A 20,109-nucleotide genomic window follows, 5' to 3' on the forward strand; every position below is an offset into this window, starting at 1 on the left:
TCCTTCCCCACAGGTGCTAACATTGCTTCTCAGGCATTGACCTGAATGAAATGCTTCTGTCCATGTTGGAGGACCATTAAGTGAGTGACAGTAACCAATCTAATTGCCATAGTAAGGGAGAGCCAAAGTCATGACTGTTCCATTTAAAAAGCAAATGCCCCTCCCCCTTTGCCATCATAAACACAAAAAGAAGAAAATATTTTCAGATTAAGGCAATGGGAAAAACAACTTATGCAATGGGGAGAACTATGAGAAAAACCAAACCAGACAATGTTACATTTACGAAGCCTTTTAAGTAAGGTTGACATTGAAAACAAAATTTAAAATGTTTATGTCTTCTAAAATAACACATGGTTAATTCCAAGTTTTAGGAAGTTCTAGAACAAATGGTGCCCTTCAAAGTGGTGACAGCAGCCCCGGCTTTCCCAAAAAGTCTTCAGGAAGAGGCTGCATAGCACCTGCTGGTGAGGTCACCAGGAAGGAGCCCTGCCTTCGCAGGAAACGGCTCTAGGCCAGTGCTGAGGCTCCTCAACTCTAAGACTCTCAGATGTGCTAAAACACTGCTGGCTGTGATTTAATCTGGCTTTCTGTGTAGCTCCCCAAATAAATGGATCTGACTCAAATAACACGCTGTGTGCAATGGAGTATTTCAAACCCACACCTAGACCTACAATATACACTATTAATTTTTACTAATACCATTTGATTATAATAAATATGAAAGATCACTCTCATTTTAGACCTACTTTAGTTTCAGTTTCTACTTTAAAATGCTAGCCAATATTTTCTTACAGAACCAGGCAAAAATACTTATTAAATTAAATTGCTATATAATAGAAAGTCTGCAACCTTAAGTATCAACTCGATGTTCTGTTCATGCTTGAGATCAATGCACATGATTGAGTTTTTTCCTTTTTTTTTCTTTGAGAGAATTAAAAAAAAAAATATTTCTTAGTTTTCAGTGGACACAATATCTTTGTTTGCACGTGGTGCTGAGGATCGAACCCGGGCTGCACGCATGCCAGGCGAGTTCGCTACTGCTTGAGCCACATCCCCAGCCCCTCCTCTTCTTTAATTGGTCCTTCAGTATGCTGGTGAGGTAGGGAAGCTCAGGTATAATTCTCTCCATTTTGCAGATGAAAAAAGAGAAGCACAGAGAGGCTGAGTGATTTGCTGAGTCAGCAGATCTGCAGTCATTCCAGAATTACAGTGTAAACTGCCTTTCAACCTCCTTTTTTGCAATATCATGTTTTTGTAAAATGGAAATTTCATCTAAAATGATTCCTGGAATCTATAGCTCATAAATAAACCACTAATTTCCAATGTTTAAATACCTATAATGTTAGCGAACACCTATGTCTTACTCCTATTGTGTGAAACCCACCTATGTAAGATATGGTTTGAGCCAGGTGTGGTGGCACATGCCTGTAATCCCAGAAACATGGGAGGCAGAGGCAGGAGGAGTGCATGCTTGAGGTCAGCCTCAGCAACTTAACAATACCCTGTCTCAAAGATATGAAATAAGTGCTGGGGATGTGGCTCAGCTGTAAAGCACCCCTGGGTTCAATCCCTGGTACCAAAAAAAAAGATACGATGTGAAAATACTTTCAATGTGGAGTACTAAATTTAATGGAAAAACAGCCTATTAAATTTGCATACTGCTAATATGGTAGGTGTCTCATGCAGCATGGAGTACTGTTCATTTAGAGTTTGTGATGTGAGAGGCAGACATGAGAGTTTTATTTTCTCCACTGTTAAAAATATTTATCTTTAGGGCTGGGGTTGTGGCTCAGTGGTAGAGTGCTTGCCTAGCATGTATGAGGCACTGGGTTTGATCCTCAGCACCACATAAAAATAAATAAATAAAATAAAGGTATTATGTGCAATACTAAATGAATATTTTAAAAATATTTACTCTTTAAACAAAAGTACATTTCAGTAAGCCTCTGTTGGGAGGAAAATTATTAAGCCTGCAAAGCAAGTCCAATCAATGAAAGGAAGCCCAGAATGTCAGCACAGGACTAAATATGCTTGTCACTCTGTAATCCTGGAACTCTGGAGCATCATCACCTGTTACAGCTAGACCAGGTCTGTAGGAAACCAAGGTGATGTTATGAGACTAAATTATTTTCTTTTTTTTTTCTTTCTTTTTCTTTTAGACAAAGCCTCACAAACTCGATTCTCCTGTTCCCACCTCCCCAGTCACTGGGATTACAGTCATGCGTCACTGTGCCTGACTACCCCATTCTTTTGTTTAAAAAGAAACTAATGTGAATTTCTCATACCGTTTGGTTGACTACTCATTTGTACCAGAGAGCACTTCAGCACAGGTGGGGCTCACCGGGAGGGCAGATGGCAAATTTAAGGAATGGGTTTTGTTAATTAGACGTTGTGAGGCCCCAAATTTGTGTCTACACTTCAGCTCATGGATATGCACATTTCACAAAACTGAACTACCACTTATGAACTAGAATCAGAATAATATTTTTCCTCTAAATTAAGGTATGTATTTAGATAGACTATTAATGTAACTTAATTTTAAGTAATTATAGTGCAAGGAGCCTGATTTGAAGCTTGAAGACTTGACATTATAATTTATAACTTAATAATTTCTAAATAAACTCTTACTACAACTGCTATAATTGAACAATCAAAATATTTAATGTAAAACCAGCACAAAAACTAATTTTTTAAATGCCTAAATAATAAAGATTACATGTTAACTCCAATAGTCCCCAATATTTGTTCCTTTTAGGTTTCATAATATACATATGACTCAAATAATGACAATTTAAAACTTAATTAGAACTTTTAATGATTAAAGTTCTTTTGCTCAATGTATTCACCATTAGAAAAAATGCTTTCTGGGTTTTTAGGTGAGCAGGGTTTGGCTATCTTGAAACCAGATTTAGAAGCAAGGATAATGAAATTAAAAAAAAAAATCTGGACTATTTTCACAGTGTAGACTTTACTCAAATACCAAAAAGATATATCAAAATCAAAGACATACATATACTGACTTAACTACAATGCATCTTTAACTTCCCAGTCCCCCCAAAATCTATGACTAACAGTGCAACAAAATACTTATCCGAGTTCCTACAATTTTAGGTGCACTTTGTTTAAACATATTAAGGAAAAAATTTCAACCACTAGCTACTATTAAAAAATGCCTTTAAAACGTGGTATTCAAAATTTATAAAAAGTACTGATTTTATTGTACTGTAGTATATATCCTCCAGATTAAGGTTTTATGTAGAGCAATTTGCAGTTTGAAACAATTCTATTTACAATTCTATTTACATTTGCTATAAAAGCAGTCTAAAGTTTTCAAAGCCTAATTATTTTTCTCCAGGATAATTCTTCTTTGCTTTTGCCAGGAACAAAGGCAGTTATTTGAGATAGAGCTATCCATCAATCACTGAATAAAAAGATTTATTCTTGTGTTGATAAAACTTATGCGTTCAATGCATATGCATAAAAACTATTCAGGAAAAAAAGATACTTTAAATCTATCTTGAAGAGACAATATAGCCTCTGACTTAAGTAAAATGGAGAAATCATGAGTAGGATTAATTCTATGGTCTTTCAAAGGTACTGTTTGATTAAAAGATAACTGCTACAAAAGACTTCATGAATAAATAAAATATTTCAGTTAGCTGAGCAGAGGGGCCTGCTCCTGAGACGATGTTAATCTAAGTGGGATAAGAGAGATTTTAGAAAAGCACTCACCAAAGAAAAGTGTGTCTAAAACAAGCCCCAGCGGTCCTGTTAGGACAATGCAACCAAAAGGAAGGGATTAACCTTTAGATCACAGCCACAAAAAGAAGCTGGATGTGGGCACCATCAGAACACACCCTCAACATTGGGGAAAAAAATGGCCCAAAGGAGGTTCCTTCTGTGAAGCTGGAACCTCGGTGTTATTTGCAAGAAACAAAATTATTTTGTACCCAAGAACTTCATTCCTGCTTGAAACAGACTTTCCATCATGATATCAAGCATGCTTCACATGCAATTGCTGCCAAAGAATGGAGGCTGGAACAGCAGGACGATAGAAATGACTTCCTCAGAAGAACTGCATTCTTTCTAGCTAGTGGTTCTTTTTTGTGCATACGGTTTTTAGAAAGTTAAGATGACATTCATGTACCATGAAGTTTATCATCTCACTCTAGGTATGGTGGAAAGCACAGTGGTCCCAGCTACTTGGGAGGCTGAGGCAGGAGGATCACTCACTTGGGCCCCGGAGCTCAAGGACAGCCTGGGCAACACAGCACCACCCCATGTCAAACAAACAAACACACATTTTAAGTGTACTAGTGGTTTTTCAATATGTAATTCCAGACATCTGAATCACCCCCAAACCCCATCACCTGTATTCAGTAAGCAGTCACTCCCCATTTCCCTCTCCTAGCAGCCTGTAGAAACCACAGGTCTTTTCTGTCTCTATGGGTTCACCTGTTCTGGACATTTCATATGAATGGAATGATGCCTTCTGTGTCCGGCTTCTTTCAGTTTAGCTAGAGTTCTTGAGCCCTTCCCAAAGGGCTGTAATTCCAAGGACTCCAAACAAAGGTGCTCGGGTGGTTGATCTGCTGCATTCTAGTATCATGCAGTTTCCAGGTATGATGGCTGTCTAGTTCTATCCCTGTCTTTGATCATATGAAAACAGACTATAATTAGAAGTACAGACTCTCTGGAATCTGCCTTTGGAGTACAAAAACGATCCACTGGACAAAGTTTTTGAAGTGGGAAAAAATATCAAAGAGGAGGAATAAAATTCTTGATTTGACTATGTGTTTTCATAGTGATGTGTATCTAGGTTGTATTTTCTCTTGGTAACTGTGATGTTATTCTGGAAGACTGTGGACACTGATGGAAAACCAGAAGTATGCTGATTCTTCACTAGATCTCACATTAGCACTCACATAAAGACCTGGTTTCCCATAACTTAGTTCCTAGAGTTTTAACTCAAATTGTACAATAACTGTGCTTCAAAGAGAGTTTGTCATGTGTTTCTCTTGTCTGTATGATGCTGTGACTCACAGATATGGATTAGCATGTTTTAGCTTTCAAAAGGTTGGACAAGGGGCTGGGGATGTGGCTCAAGCAGTAGCGTGCTTGCCTGGCATGCACACAGCCCTGGGTTCGATCCTCAGCACCATGTACAAATAAAGATGTTGTGTCCGCCAAAAACTAAAAAAATAAATATTAAAAAATCTCTCTCTTTGAAAAAAAAAAGAAAAAAAAAGGTCGGACAAGGATAGATGTATTGTGGGTAATCTGTGAACTGGGTGAATCTATCACATTTTTAAAAAGAATAAAAGTGCTGATACGAAGTTAGAAGACAGAATCATGTAGAAGGTCTCTGTCCTTCTCACAACCCCCAGGAAAAGTCTGTGTTTAGTTACTACAGGTACAACTCAGAAATTATTGGCCATAAGTTCCAAGGAGACAGAGATCTGACCTTACCTTATTGCCTGTTTCTAGAACAAAATCTGGCATGAAACAGGTGTGCAAAACTGTTCAATGAAGGAACAAAAGTATGGCATGGGAGAGGGGCTTGGGGGCCTCTGATATGACTTGTGACAACCAGGCTATCTCTACCAGAAGCCACCCCGGGGAAATGAAAATGATGACCGAAAGAGATTGCTTTGTGCTTTGGTACAATTAGAATAGCCCGTGACTGGGCCAGCCCTCCCCCTGGAAACAACTGAAAGCAAAATCAAACAGAAAACATCTTTCACAGGTACCAGGGAGCAAACCAATGCAGGCAGCAATCCTGGGAAACTCCCCGAGGGCAGCCCAGCCCAGACTTCTACTCTCTGAAGGCACTGCCAGCTCCCAGCACGAGGAGGACACCTGGCAGACAGCAGCAACCCTGCTTGGCAAAGAGAGAAAAGCTGGAGCGTGGCTGTGAAAGTAGCTAGGATGTGACAGGCCAAGTCCCACAGAGGAAAAGACCTCAGGGAAGTCAACTTCAAAGCCCTGCTCCGATATCCAATCCGAAACCCATGTGCCCAAGGTGGGACCCGGAGAAACCCAGCAAAAACAGCAGCTGGGAGGCTGAAGAGCTGGGCAGAGGGGTTAGCAGCTCTTGGCACTCAGGAGACCAAGGGGAGAATTCAGGCCACTAAGGTGAAGTGGCTCTAATAAAATAATGCAGATCTTCAGTTGGGAACCCAAAGAGGCCACATGCTAGGAGCAAGGAAACTAAAATATGCAAAAGCCCCGATAAAGTCAGAGTCTTCAAGAGAATGTGGTGATCGGCCTGAATTTTGTCTGCCTGATGGAAAAAACAACCTTCCAGGGAAGATACCACCATGCACAGCCTCTGCCATCTTCAATGCAAGACACGTGGTGGGCAGCCAGACTTGGCCAGCATGCTGAGGAATCAGGGAGAGACTAAAACCAAGAGAAACTGGAGGGAACAGAAACGAGCCACTGGCTGTAGTTCAGACTTTGGGCTTTTCAGAAAAACATATTTGATCATATTTTATAATATGTTCAAGAAACTAGAGGAAAAAACTGCAAATTCAGTAGAGACTTGGAGTGTATGAAAGTATCAATAAATACAGAGAACAAATGAGTTAGAAGACAGGTCAGTCAGATTTATTGTCTTTTTTTTTTTTTAGGCATAGAGGGAAATAATGATGGAAAACACAGGAAATGCTAAGATAATCTGAAACATGGTGAAAAGGTTTGGGGTAATCTTAAGAAAGAGAACAGAAAACAGATTGGAAAAAATATTTAAGAACTACTAATTAAGAATTTCCATTTATTGGGGCTGGGGATGTGGCTCAAGCGGTAGCGCGCTCGCCTGGCATGCGTGCGGCCTGGGTTCGATCCTCAGCACCACATACCAACAAAGATGTTGTGTCCACCGAGAACTAAAAAATAAATATTAAAAATTCTCTCTCTCCTCTCTCACTCTCTCTAAAAAAAAAAAAAAGAATTTCCATTTATGTCCATCAACAGTAGACTAGATAAGTAAATGTGATGTACTCATCTGATGGAGTATTACACAGATAATAGACTACTGTTGCTAGTAGGTGCAACACAGATATATTTCACGGACATCATGTGGATCTGATAAAACCAGAAACAGAAGACCTTATAGAAAAGTCAAGAACATAGCCGGAATCAGAAGAGTTTGAGTACCGACGAGGAGCCTCCTCTAGAACTGCATGATGGTGACATGAATGCATATACATGTGAAAACTCACTGAGCCGGACACTTATGATCTGTGAACTTCACGTTATGTGCATTGAAAACTTAAAAAGCATGATCACTACCTACATGTAGTCTTAATATTCCACTTAGACAGGTCCTGTTGACCATGTCAATAGAGAAACAGAAAAGAGAAATTAGCCCGTAGGCCACTTGGAAGGAAAGGACCACCTTATAAAACCTAAAGAGACATGTTAAATAACTTCCTTCTCTGTCTCAATCCAGTCTTTATTTAAGTGATCTTAACTATAACCTATAAATCTTGGGCAGTACATGGACACAGTAAGAAGCAGTGAGTGAAATATCAGGGCAGGGATACAGGAATGAAGATGGACATAGAGTTGGAAAAGAGAAAAACAACGAGAGAAACAGCACACACACCGAGCAAGGAACCAACAGGCAGATAAGTCAGCCGGAGGCTGTGAGGAGGAACGGGCTCCTTCCTCTGAGGCTGGGCTATATTTTTAATAACCACCCACACAGAACAGAAGGAAAACAACGTTTTCATCTTATCTTCCACTGGTCTTCTAGTAAGGCAAATGCTTGTCTTTATGTACAGCTGTGGAAGAAGAGCTATATAGATCACTGAAGTTTAGATTTTCAACAAGTTTCAATTTCATATTGTATGGACACGTAAAATTTTTGACAGAAGCACACCAGCTGTACATTTAAATGCCAATCTTAAAAATTCCTCTCCTTATATGTTTATGTAGTTGAGTCTCTTTAAATAAAAATTCATGCCAGTGCATGAATTTTAGAGATATTTTTCAAAACTTTAATACCAAAGCACTTTTTGTGAGATACAGTGTTTTTTTATTTCCCTTCTTATTCAATAAAAGATTGGGCATTTCTGTACATTTAATTATTCCTTTTACACACACTTATAATCTTAGCAAGTCAGATAGTAGTGGAGTCCCTTCAATAAACTATTATGAATAATCCAGTACCTACCACAGCCAAAGGTCCTTAATGAGAATAACTGTCACATATTCATTCCAGTACAGCACAGCTCATTTTACATCACCAGCCCCTTATGAAGTTAAAAATAAAACTGTAGTTAAAATGTCAAGTGCCTCAACCTAACTGGATTTTAAAACAAACAAGAGGAACACTGATTTTTCCAATTTATCTAAAAGGAGAAGTGTCAGAAAATAAAGCCACAGTATTCCATTCATACAACTTCAGTTTTCTTACTGAGTCATGGAATTTCTTTCTTTGTTCTTTGTTTTCATCATCATCATCATCTTCTCTCTCATTTTTAATATAGGAAGACTTCAAAACAAATAAAAAGATTAAAATTGCTTACTGTGCGAATGGACAAGAATAACTGGATTTTTTAAAGCAGAGACGTTTTATAAAATCAGACAAAATAAGGAAAAGAACAATGGAAACAAAAGTGTCACACAATGGGAAAGAATAATGGAATAATGGTCGATATCCCCCAGACTCCTGTGCTGTGGAGACTAGCTGCTGTATTAAATACAAATTTTACTCATTTGAAATAATTAATGCTTTACAATTGGCCAAGCAGCATTCTAACTAGGAAAATATTACAAAATGTTCTTCCCCCTCTCCCAGCAGAAATGTACTAAGAAAATTAAGCCGGATGAAGAACTGCCAAGAATCTCGTTTTTTAACTTAAGTCTCCTTCTGAATGCAAAGTGTTAGCTTGTGCGCATGGTCAGAAGTGATGGAGGACAGGAAATGGCCTCGATCAACAGCACCTATTGTGCCTTAGTGCAGAGACCCTGACGCATCTGGGAGTTTCTTAACTCTTTCAGTCTCATAGGAGAGTATGAAAATACTGGCACCTTACTTCACAAATTCATGAAGCAGGATGACAGCAGCCTTGGGTAGGAGAAGCAGCATTTGGAGGGAGAGCTGGGCAGACAAAGAAGAGGGCTCAGAAGAACTATCCAGAAAGCCCCAAGGTAAGTGATCTGAAGGTAGGACTGAAGTGAGACTCATCAGAAGTTCTTAAGACAATGCTCCCTCAAAAACACGCTTTTCTCCCTGCAGAAACAAGATTTAAAGAACAACTCAGAAGGAAAATATTCTCTCTAAAGAATGTCTCGATTTAGAGAGAAGTTACTTCACAAGACAGTGAATAAAACCTTTATGATGCTGTAGCTGCTATTTTCTTTGGGCTCATTATTCTTAAAACTATTTGACACATACTTCCTCTGTTCATCTTGTCTTTTCTGTTTCATTCTTGAGTTTTACAATGACTCATTTAAATTCCAAATTTCATTAGAGCTTACCACATTCATTTTTGTGCCAGATCAAGTGACAATGGATATTCTAGTGAAAGGTTTGTGAATTTTAAAGTATGATTCATTTTATTTTGTACATATGGGGTGTAATTAAGTAAAGGCCAGAAAAATTGGGGTGTGAATGTGTAAGAGACCAAATATCATCATTTTAAGATCTTTCATTGTTGGGCTGGGCTGTGGCTTAGTGGTAGTGCTTGCCTAGCATGTGTGAGGCTCTGGGTTTGATCCTCAGCACCTCATATAAATAAATAAAAAATAAGGGTCCATTGACACCTAAAAAATATTTTAAAAACTCTGTTGTTAAAATGATATTTCACTGTTGTGATAATTCATCTATAAGGCAATTATTTTGACATAATGTAAGTGGTACATGAAAATTTAACTTGCTTAGATTTTAAGGAATATGAGAAGTGTTTCCACATACATCTGTCTACTCATGCTATTGTTAACTGAGAGAACATGTAAAGTCATCAGGTGGTCTAAGAGAGAGAGCCAATAATTTGGAATAATTTACCAATTTTCAATATTGTAAGGTACCTTGTTCTTATTAAGTATGATAATAGCAAGTTAGAGGCCTAGTGAATAAGTAAATAATAAATTGTATACTTTTTATAATGTATCTGAGTACATACTTCAAAAAACAAAGTGAGTATAGAGTGAGTAACCAAGAGAATTTCCTCATTTGAAAAGGAAAACAACAATAATAAACCAATCATCTGTCCTGGTAGGATTCTTTAAAATAATTTATAATTAAAATATAGTCCTTTACATACTTATTCAAGAAATTAGCAGTAATCTAAAAGAAAAAATTAAAAGGCAGTTTTTTTTTTTAAAATAAATGAACTGCAATTCCCAATCAGGTTGAAATTAATTTGGAAGTCTGATGTTCTATCCCAGTAGATCAGTGGGTTTCTTATTTCTTATCAGTGGGTTTCTTATTATATGTTCTATCCCAGTAGATCAGAGGGCTTGGGAGAATTAGTGAATTTCAAAATAGCCAATTTAACTCATTTAGCCACAGGTCTGGCATGGTAATTACAAGGAACTGATCTTAATTTCTTTCCTCTATTACCTACGTTCCTTTCCTTACTTGCCTCTCAATGAATTAGACATATAGTTACAAAATATCTGACTTAGGATGTATGCTGGCCTAAGTCATATACAACACAACAGTAGTGAAGAAGGGAAGGGATGACTGGTTCTATCCTCCAACTTAATGTCATAAAGAAAATTTAATATATATATATGTATTTTTTTAGATCTTCTGCTTAACTCCTAGTATCACAAAAGAGTCCTTCACTGTATACTTTTATATAAAATATTTTTTACCATTGAATTTTGATGTTACCAAAGGAGAGCTTAGTGACTTGTGCTTCTTGGAATGCCATAGTTTGATAAGTCAGGGGAGGATGTCACTACCTGATGAGAGCACACGCTGTGTGTTTTCCAAGGTCTTTTCCAAGGCCCTTCTGGATGATTGAGGCAAGCTCTTCAGCTAATGGAGAGCCACATCCTTTCTCCCTCCTCTTACTCTGCCCACCTTTGCTGGTCTCAGGGTCGGTCAAGTCCTCCAGGAGAAGTTGTAGGGAGAAGAAATGAGAGCAAAACGTGTCCATTCCAACATTTGCAGGGAGTCAACCCATCATCAATCTTGGGGTGTGCTGTTGAACCATTTTTCTGGATCATTTTCTTTTGTAAACATAGTCCCTTTAGTTTCTGTTTCAACTCATATTTTCTACCAGGATTCATAGTTTAAAAGATGACTTGAAGAGCTAACTTACACATTTCCAAATATAAGTATACCCAAGGTCAAAATAAACCAACATTTTTAAAAATTATAAATATGTACCTGATGGCATCACATTTTATAAATTAGCTATAGTTTGTTTATAATTCACACAAAATTTCCCATCATTACTAGGAATGACTGAAAGAAGTACAAAAACTTTCATTGACTCCTTGAGAATTATGAAGTCATTTGCGCCAGAGAAAAGTATAAAGCTATTCCCCAAAACCATCATGGACAAAAATGTGAACAGGATAATACAAATTTTTGAAAATATTTTAATATTTGCCATTTTTGTTGCCTGTGCTATTAGTATACACATTGATTCAGTAATAAATATGCTACCAATACAGAGAGTGCAATATTTTTAGTACTTATAACCGGTTGAAATTAATGCTGCTATTACCTCAGGAAAGGGATAAATAAATATCATGCCCAAATTCCAAACCCATGATCAAGAGGTTATCATTAACAAAAACTATAAAATAAACATGTTGGGCATTATCTTTTTAAGCATGATTACTGTAAACATAGCAAAGATCACTTTTCTCAGTCCTGGCATTTTATGTGATGGCTTTAAAAGAAAACATAATGTACAAATCCTGTCACTTAATTTTTTTTTGCATAGGGAATGAATTAATTCTATTTTAAAATGCAGCAATCTTAATGAAATGTCTTCATCGCATAGCACTTGTTTTCTGTATGAATTCAGAACTTTTGAGCAATAAAAGTGCTCTGCATAAATTTATAAAATGCTTTCTGGATTTAAAATTCAACAGAAAAATTTCAAAACAAGTCATAGGTATGATTCTAAAATATTATGTACATAATATTTGACTACAGGAGGGAATACCTCACTGTAGCACAACACAGTGTACACATACGAAGCACAGTGTTGAGTAAAATTTCCCTTTAGTTTTCCCTCAGATTGGTGCATAAGTGGCTAATGACACATTATACAAAGCACCCCATTCTACTTGTTGCATACAAAGCAGAAGAGGGATGTGAGGACAAATTTAAAATAGATAATGGAAAAAAACCCAGCAAACATATAGTACATATGCTTTCAACAGTGCACTTTATAAAACAGATTGATTTATTCACACTCTTCTATAAAGTGCAATATTACTTAAAACAAAGGGACATGTACCTTAATATTTTGCAATGATCTTTAAAATTAATTACCAGGAAAAGGCAGTGCAAAATTAAAAACATACATAACTTAGCATGCATCTCTCGTGGCTCCCAAACACAAGGCTTGGGACCTCGAGTTCTAATAACTTCTTTTTTTTTTTTAAACATTTTAGAAAAAGATGAATAGCAAGTTATTATCATATATAACCATAAAATAAAAACAATAAGTTAAAATTCTCTCTCAAGAAATAAGTATATGCCACACACAAAATTTATTACAGAATCTTTTTCTGAAAACAGACCTCTTGCTCTGCTAAATCGCTATCCAAAGGGTACAAATCTCTTAAAAACCCACCTTGTCCATCAGGCCTAGTGAAAGGCGTCAAGTCTTGTTGGCAGACATCGGAGAACCTGTGACTGACATTGTAGGCAGCGTCATCTAACAAGGACCTAGTAAATGTACAGAAACCTTTGCCCTTTCAAGAATCATCCTGTTGGTATCATGCTAGGTTGTTAAGGGTATCACAAATGCTCCATTCACAGTGACATTCCCTGTTCAGTGCTCTTGTTCAAGGATAACCAAACAGTTTTCCTGAAAAAATTCACTAGGAGCAGATCCCAATGAGACCAACGGAACACATTCTTTAAAGCACAGACCACCACCTCAGGATCATGCTGAGGGAGAGCAAGGTGCCACGGCCACGGAGGACATTCCTACCATGCACATGTCGGTCTCTCAGTCCGAGAACTGGAAGAGGCTCTCTGGGTTAGTGCTATCAGCAGGGTTGCTGGGCTGCAGGGTCTTGGTGGGCGTGGTTTTGCCATGGGAATGGGAGGAGGAAGAATGGCAGCTCTCGCTGGAGCTGCTGCGGGTCTCTGTACTGGTGCTGGTCTTTTTCATTTTCCTTCTCTTAGCCAATGGGGCCTTATCGACATTCTGAAGGCAAAATCCTTCTCTCTTGTATTTGTTAAAGGCCTAGGGGAGAAAAACAGGGAAGGTAAAAATATTGACATTTTTGAAATGGATGGAACTGGAGCATAGCATACTAAGTGAAATACGCCAATCCCCCCAAAACCGAAGGCCAATTGTCCTCTCTGATAAATGGAGGCTAGCCCCAAACAAGGGAGGGTGGGAAGGGGAAGAATAGAAGTCCTTTGGATTAGACAAAGGGGATGAAGGAAAGGGAGGAGGGAGGAGAATAGGAAGGACAGTAGAAGGAATCGGACATAACTTTCCCAGCCTCCTATCTGAATACACGACCAGGGTAACTCTATATCATGACAGCCATGATAGGATCCTCATTAGAATAAGTGACACTCTGTCTATGTATAATATGCCAGAATACATTCTACTGTCATGTATAACTAAAAAGAACAAAAGAAAAAAGTATTGACATTTTTGCAGTAAATACAACTTATAGCAGAGGAAAACTTCCTGTGGCAACCATAGCTCTAAGGCTGTTCTGAGAACAAAACTTTTATACCCAAACCTGCTGCAGGGAAGAGAAGCTCATGGGAAAAGAATTCTGAGTTTCATCACACCAGCCAGGCTGTCCAGGAGTCAGGATTTCATTTGTTTATTTATTTTGTGGCGCTGGGGTTCGAACCCAGGATCTTGTGCATGCCAGGCAAGGCACTCTATCTTTGAGCTACACCTCCACTCATTTAATAAATCTTTTTAAGAAGTTAGTGTTACATCTCAGTGAGAAACCGCTGACTAACTGGAAAGTCTTGAAGAACATCAGTCATCTGAAGCAACAATCCTTTCTGTTACTTTTACTGGTTTCATGTCTAAGATTGAAACTTCCAGCCACAAAATTCCAACACAGAGCAGATTCAATCCATTGTAGGTCCTTGCTCTGTACACCCAGTGCAACGTCACTTGAGCTTGTTTTAGTCACTTAATATTACACAGAGAATCATAGCTCTGCAAATCCCACCCCAGCTTCTTCCTCACAGCAGCCTGTCTTGATCCTTCTTAGCTCAAGTGTGGGCAGTGGTGCAGGCACCTTGACAAACTCGCATCATGGTCATCACTGAGAAGACCTGGATCACATGGCCTAAATTCCTTTTTTTAAAAAAAGATATATTTATTTATTTATTTATTTTTAGTTGTAGTTGGACACAATACCTTTATTCCATTCATTTATTTTTATGTGGGCTGAGGATGGAACCCAAGGCCCCATGCATGCTAGGCGAGTGCTCTACTGTTGAGCCACAATCCTAGTCCAGATGGCTTAAATTATTGCAGCTACTTTCCAACATTTTCTGGTTTGTTACTTTTTAAATTTTATTATTATTATTTTCAGTGCCAGGGATTGAACCCAAGGCCTCACACATGTTAAGCAAGTGCTCTACCACTGAGCTACATACCCAGCCCCTATTTTTCTTTTCTTTTTTTGGGTAGTACTAGGGATTGAACCCAGGGCTCTCACAGCTAGGCAGATGCTCTACCACTAAGCTACATCCCCAGCCCTTTTTATTTTGAGATAGGGTTTTGCTAATTTATGCAGGCTGGATCTGAACTTTTGGTTTTCTTGCCTTAGACTCTCAAATAGCTAGGCTTACAGGTGTTCACTACCATGTCCAGCTATGACTTCTAAAATCAAATCCTGGTGCTGATGGCTCAACATAAGTCTGTTAGAGAAAATTTTTAAATCTCTCTACCCCATTATTTCTTACGATAATTATCTTGATATAATTGTATTTGCTTGACACAAGGGTACATAATGTGGTTATCATTATGTAGTGTCAGCTTTTTAAGGATACAGTCTATATTTATACAATTAACTCACTTCAACTCCCTTAGTCCTAGACTATGACATGCACTAATGGGTAGATTGTTGAATGAATAGACTTTTCTTATGTCTTAGTTCCTAACATTTAGTTATGGTTTAAAAACATGATTTTGTTTGGGGGAAAAACTTTTTTATTATGTATGCTTGTTTAAGTTGTTTTCATTACTTATTAAAATCTTTCAACTATTCAAACATCAGATTACTGTCTCCTCTTACAAACTCATTCTAAACACCAAATAAGTACTTTGTATATTCTTTTTTTAATAAAATATTTTTTAGATGTTAATGGACCTTTATTTAATTAATTTATTTATATGTGGTGCTGAGAATTGAACCCAGTGCCTCACACATTCTAGGAGAGTGAAGCAGTTTATAAAAATTAAAGCAGTTTATTATGAAGCAGTATGAAGCAGTTTATAAAAATTAAAAGGTGAATATATTGTAAATGTGTTAACAGACAGCATGTCTCTGAGAATACCAAATAAGAACATGTGGTTATGGGTCAGGGGTTTTGGCTCAGTGGCAGAGCGCTTGCCTAGCATGTGCGAGGCACTGGGCTCACTCCTCAGTATCACATAAAAAATAAATAAATTAAATTAAATAAAGGTATTGTGTCCATCTGCACTAAAAATGTTAAAAAAAAGAAATGTGGTTACAATCCCATTTCAAACCGCCTGCCACGTGCGTAGTGCAGAGCCTCACATGGAAGGTTGCTTTCACACAGGTGTGCACGGCAGCTCCCGAAGATCCCAGAATGTCTGGAGTCATCAGAGGATTCGAGGACAGCTGACTGCCATCTTGAAGCCATTCATTGTATCTCAAGCCAGACATTTTAAGTCTTTTATTTGGATCAACAGTGAGAAGTCCTGTGGGAATAAATAATATATTTTAAGGTTTGCCATTTTAAACCTGGTTTAAACATCTATCTCAGACATAAATTTCAATTATGTTCATGACATGAAGATTTCAATGAGGCTTCAACTTCCTACAAAGATAATTACTTTTTTAAAAAAAAATCTTTATTTTTATTTTATTTATATGCTGAGGATCAAACCCAGGGCTTCACACGTGGTAGGCAAGCGCTCTACCTCTGAGCCACAACCACAGCCCATACTTTTTTTTTTTGTACTGAAGGTTGAATCCAGGGGTGCTTAACCACTGAACCACATCCGCAGTCATTTTTATTTATTTTGAGACAGGTCTCATGAAGTTACTTAGGGCTTTGCTTAGTTGCTGAGGCTGGCTTTGAACTTGTGATCCTCCTGCCTCAGCCATTCGAGTCACTGGGATTGCAAGCATTCACCACTGTACCCAGCAGATAATTATATATTATATACACACACACACATATATCTACAAATATATTTAGATCTTCTAGTGGACACTGGATGATAACGCCACAGTCGCCTATTTCTAGGAGGCTGTAGGCTAATGAGCTTTTCTTTTCTTTTTTTTTGTTACTTGATTGTTAAATATTGATTCTTTTTTTTTAATTGATTGTTCAAAACACTACAGAGCTCATGATATATCATCTTTCATACATTTGACTCAATTGGGTTTTGAACTCCCATTTTTACCCCAAATACAGATTGCAGAATCACATCTGTTACATACTCACATTTTTACATAATGGCATATTAGTGACTGTTGTATTCTGCTACCTTTCCTATCCCCTACTATCCTCCCTCCCCTCCCCTCCCATCTTCCCTCTCTGCCTCCTCTGCTGTTGTTCAATTCTCTCCCTTTTTTCCCCCTCCCCCTTGCCCCTCATAACCTCTTATAATTTTGTGTATCATTGAAGGTCTCCTACCATTTCTATATGCTTTCCCTTCTCTCTCCCCCCATTCATCTTTGTTTACTGTTAGTCTTTTCCTCATGCTCTTCCTTCCTGTTCTGTTCTTAGTGGCTCTCTTTATATCAAAGAAGACATTTGGCATTTGTTTTTTAGGGCTTGGCTAGCTTCACTTAGCATAATCTGCTCTAATGCCATCCATTTCCCTGCAAATTCTATGATTTTGTCATTTCTTAGTGCTGTATAATACTCCATTGTGTATAGATGCCACATTTTTTTTATCCATTCATCTATTGAAGGGCATCTAAGTTGGTTCCACAGCCTAGCTATTGTGAATTGTGCCGCTATAATCATTGATGTGGCCGTATCCCTATAGTGCGCTCTTTTAAGGTCCTCAGGGAATAGTCCAAGAAGGGCGATAGCTGGGTCAAATGGTGGATCCATTCCCAGCTTTCCAAGGAATCTCCATACTGCTTTCCAAATTGGCCTCACCATTTTGCAGTCCCACCAGCAATGTACAAGTGTATCCTTTTCCCCACATCCTCGCCAACACTTATTGTTGTTTGACTTCATAATGGCTGCCAATCTTACTGGAGTGAGATGGTAGCTTAGGGTGGTTTTGATTTGCATTTCTCTGATTGCTAGAGATGGTGAGCATTTTTTCATGTACTTGTTGATTGCTTGTATGTCCTCCTCTGAGAAGTGTCTGTTCAGGTCCTTGGCCCATTTGTTGATTGGATTATTTGTTATCTTATTGTTTAATTTTTTGAGTTCTTTGTACATTCTGGATATTAGGGCTCTATCTGAGGTGTGAGGGATAAAAATTTGTTCCCAGGATTCTAGGCTCTCTATTTACCTCTTTTACTGTTTCTCTTGCTGAGAAAAAACTTTTTAGTTTAAGTAAGTCCCATTTGTTTATTCTTGTTATTAACTCTTGGGCTATGGGCGTCCTATTAAGGAATTTGGAGCCAGACCCCACAATATGTAGATCGTAGCCAACTTTTTCTTCTATCAGACGCAGTGTCTCTGATTTGATATCTAGCTCCTTGATCCATTTTGAGTTAACTTTTGTGGCTGGCGAGAGAAAGGGATTCAATTTCATTTTGTTGCATATGGATTTCCAATTTTCCCAGCACCATTTGTTGAAGATGCTATCCTTCCTCCATTGCATGTTTTTAGCTCCTTTATCAAATATAAGATAGTTGTAACTTTGTGGATTAGTCTCTGTGTCCTCTATTCTGTACCATTGGTCCACCTGCCTGTTTTGGTACCAGTACCATGCTGTTTTTGTTACTATTGCTCTGTAGTACAGTTTGAACTCAGGTATCGCTATACCTCCAGATTCACACTTCCTGCTTAGAATTGCTTTTGCTATTCTGGGTCTTTTGTTTTTCCATATGAATTTCATGATTGCTTTATCTATTTCTACAAGAAATGCCATTGGGATTTTGATTGGCATCGCATTAAACCTGTAGAGAACTTTGGGTAATATTGCCATTTTGATGATGTTAGTTCTGCCTATCCATGAACAGGGTACATTTTTCCATCTTCTGAGATCTTCTTCTATCTCTCTCTTTAGGGTTCTGTAGTTTTCATTGTATTAATCTTTCACCTCTTTTGTTAGGTTGATTCCCAAGTATCTTATTTTCTTTGAGGATATTGTGAATGGAGTGGTTTTCCTTATTTCCATTTCAGAGGTTTTGTTGCTGATATACAGAAATGCCTTTGATTTATGTGTGTTGATTTTATAATCTGCCACTTTGCTGAATTCATTTATTAACTCTAGCAGCTTCTTTGTAGACCCTTTTGGGTCTGTTAAGTATATTATCATGTCATCCGCAAATAGCGATACTTTAATTTCTTCTTTTCCTATTTTTATGCCTTTAATTTCTTTTGTCTGTCTAATTGCTCTGGCTAGTACTTCGAGAACTAAATTGAATAGAAGTGGTGATAGAGGGCATCCCTGTCTTGTTCCAGATTTTAGAGGGAATGCCTTCAGTTTTTCTCCATTTAGGATGATGCTAGCCTGAGGCTTAGCATAGATAGCTTTTACAATGTTGAGGTAAGTTCCTGTTATCCCTAGTTTTTCTAGTGTTTTGAACATAAAGGGATGCTGTACTTTGTCGAATGCTTTTTCTGCATCTATCGAGATGATCATATGGTTCTTGTCTTTAAGTCTATTGATGTGGTGAATAGCATTTATTGATTTCCGTATATTGAACCAGCCTTGCATCCCAGGGATTAATGAGCTTTTCAATCAGAAAATAAACCCCCAAAACAAATAAACTCCCACTGGTGACTTGGTAAGCTCCAATGAGAACAGAACACCTAGATCTACTTCACTCATGTCCAGACCTTTACTAGCATCTGCTACAAGTCAGGGAGGGTGGGAGGCTCTCCTGAGACATGGACTGGAGACTCAATGGTGACTAAAGACAGGGACAGGAGGGAGCCAGTCTAACAGGAGGGCACTAGTAGCAAAACACACAGGGATAGGGCTGGCAGGCCCGGGAGAAGGGCTCATCCGTGGAGAGCAGGTATCCTGGAAGGATCCCAGGAGTCGAGTCCTGTGGAATGAGAAGTGGGCAGGAGGATGAGAGTGCTCTATATGGAAAGAAATGGAGAAATCTGAGTTTCCCACAATGGCAGAGCTGTGGAAACCGGGAAGCAGGGGAAGCAGGGCCAGGTGACAGAGGCCTTGAGGTCTCAACGTCAGGCTAAGGAGTGAGACCTGCAGCTGATGGAGAGTCCCTGATCACATTTGTCACTCAGTCAACAGATGGACAGGTCAAACGAGAGGAAGTGAGTCCAAATGAAGGGATGCTGCTGGACTCCAAGACACCTGGCTGGGAGTGGGAAGGAGGGCAGCCCGGGGGTGGTTGAACCTGAGCACCAGGGGACAGGCTGCAGAAGGCAAGGAAGGTGCAGGCAGCCAGGTGACAGGTTTCTGTTTCAGTGACTTGGCTCCTGGGAAGTGCCACTGTCCTGAAGGAGGAAAGTGGGAGAAGAAATATGTTTGGGGAAAGGACAGTGGAAAAGTACATCTAAGCTCTTCGACTGAGATGCAGTGGGAGCCATATATTAGTCCATGCTGGAAA

General features: G+C 38.5%; 1 protein-coding gene and 1 long non-coding RNA gene across 9 annotated transcripts in view; one reads left to right on the forward strand and one right to left on the reverse strand.

Moving 5' to 3' along the window:
- The first annotated feature begins 8,835 nt into the window (after positions 1 to 8,835).
- The window catches only part of LOC120886220 (uncharacterized), a 30,511-nt gene continuing 19,237 nt past the window's right edge, over positions 8,836 to 20,109 (forward strand). The window contains exon 1 of the long non-coding RNA XR_005729016.2: positions 8,836 to 9,159. This is a non-coding gene — a long non-coding RNA (uncharacterized LOC120886220). The remainder of the gene's footprint in view (positions 9,160 to 20,109) is intronic.
- Positions 11,550 to 20,109, reverse strand: part of Rps6ka5 (ribosomal protein S6 kinase A5) — a 183,904-nt gene continuing 175,344 nt past the window's right edge. For 7 of the 8 annotated variants that reach the window (XM_078050716.1, XM_040274239.2, XM_005321348.5 and 4 more), the window contains 2 exons: positions 15,922 to 16,085; positions 11,550 to 13,397 (listed from right to left, as the gene is read on the reverse strand). In XM_078050716.1, coding sequence (XP_077906842.1) covers positions 13,158 to 13,397; positions 15,922 to 16,085 — 404 coding nt within the window. In that variant the 3' untranslated portion in view covers positions 11,550 to 13,157. The remainder of the gene's footprint in view (positions 13,398 to 15,921; positions 16,086 to 20,109) is intronic. The other variant, XM_040274240.2, reaches the window with a different exon arrangement.

Source organism: Ictidomys tridecemlineatus, chromosome 5 (genome assembly GCF_052094955.1).
Source record: "Ictidomys tridecemlineatus isolate mIctTri1 chromosome 5, mIctTri1.hap1, whole genome shotgun sequence".
Lineage (NCBI taxonomy): Eukaryota > Metazoa > Chordata > Mammalia > Rodentia > Sciuridae > Ictidomys > Ictidomys tridecemlineatus.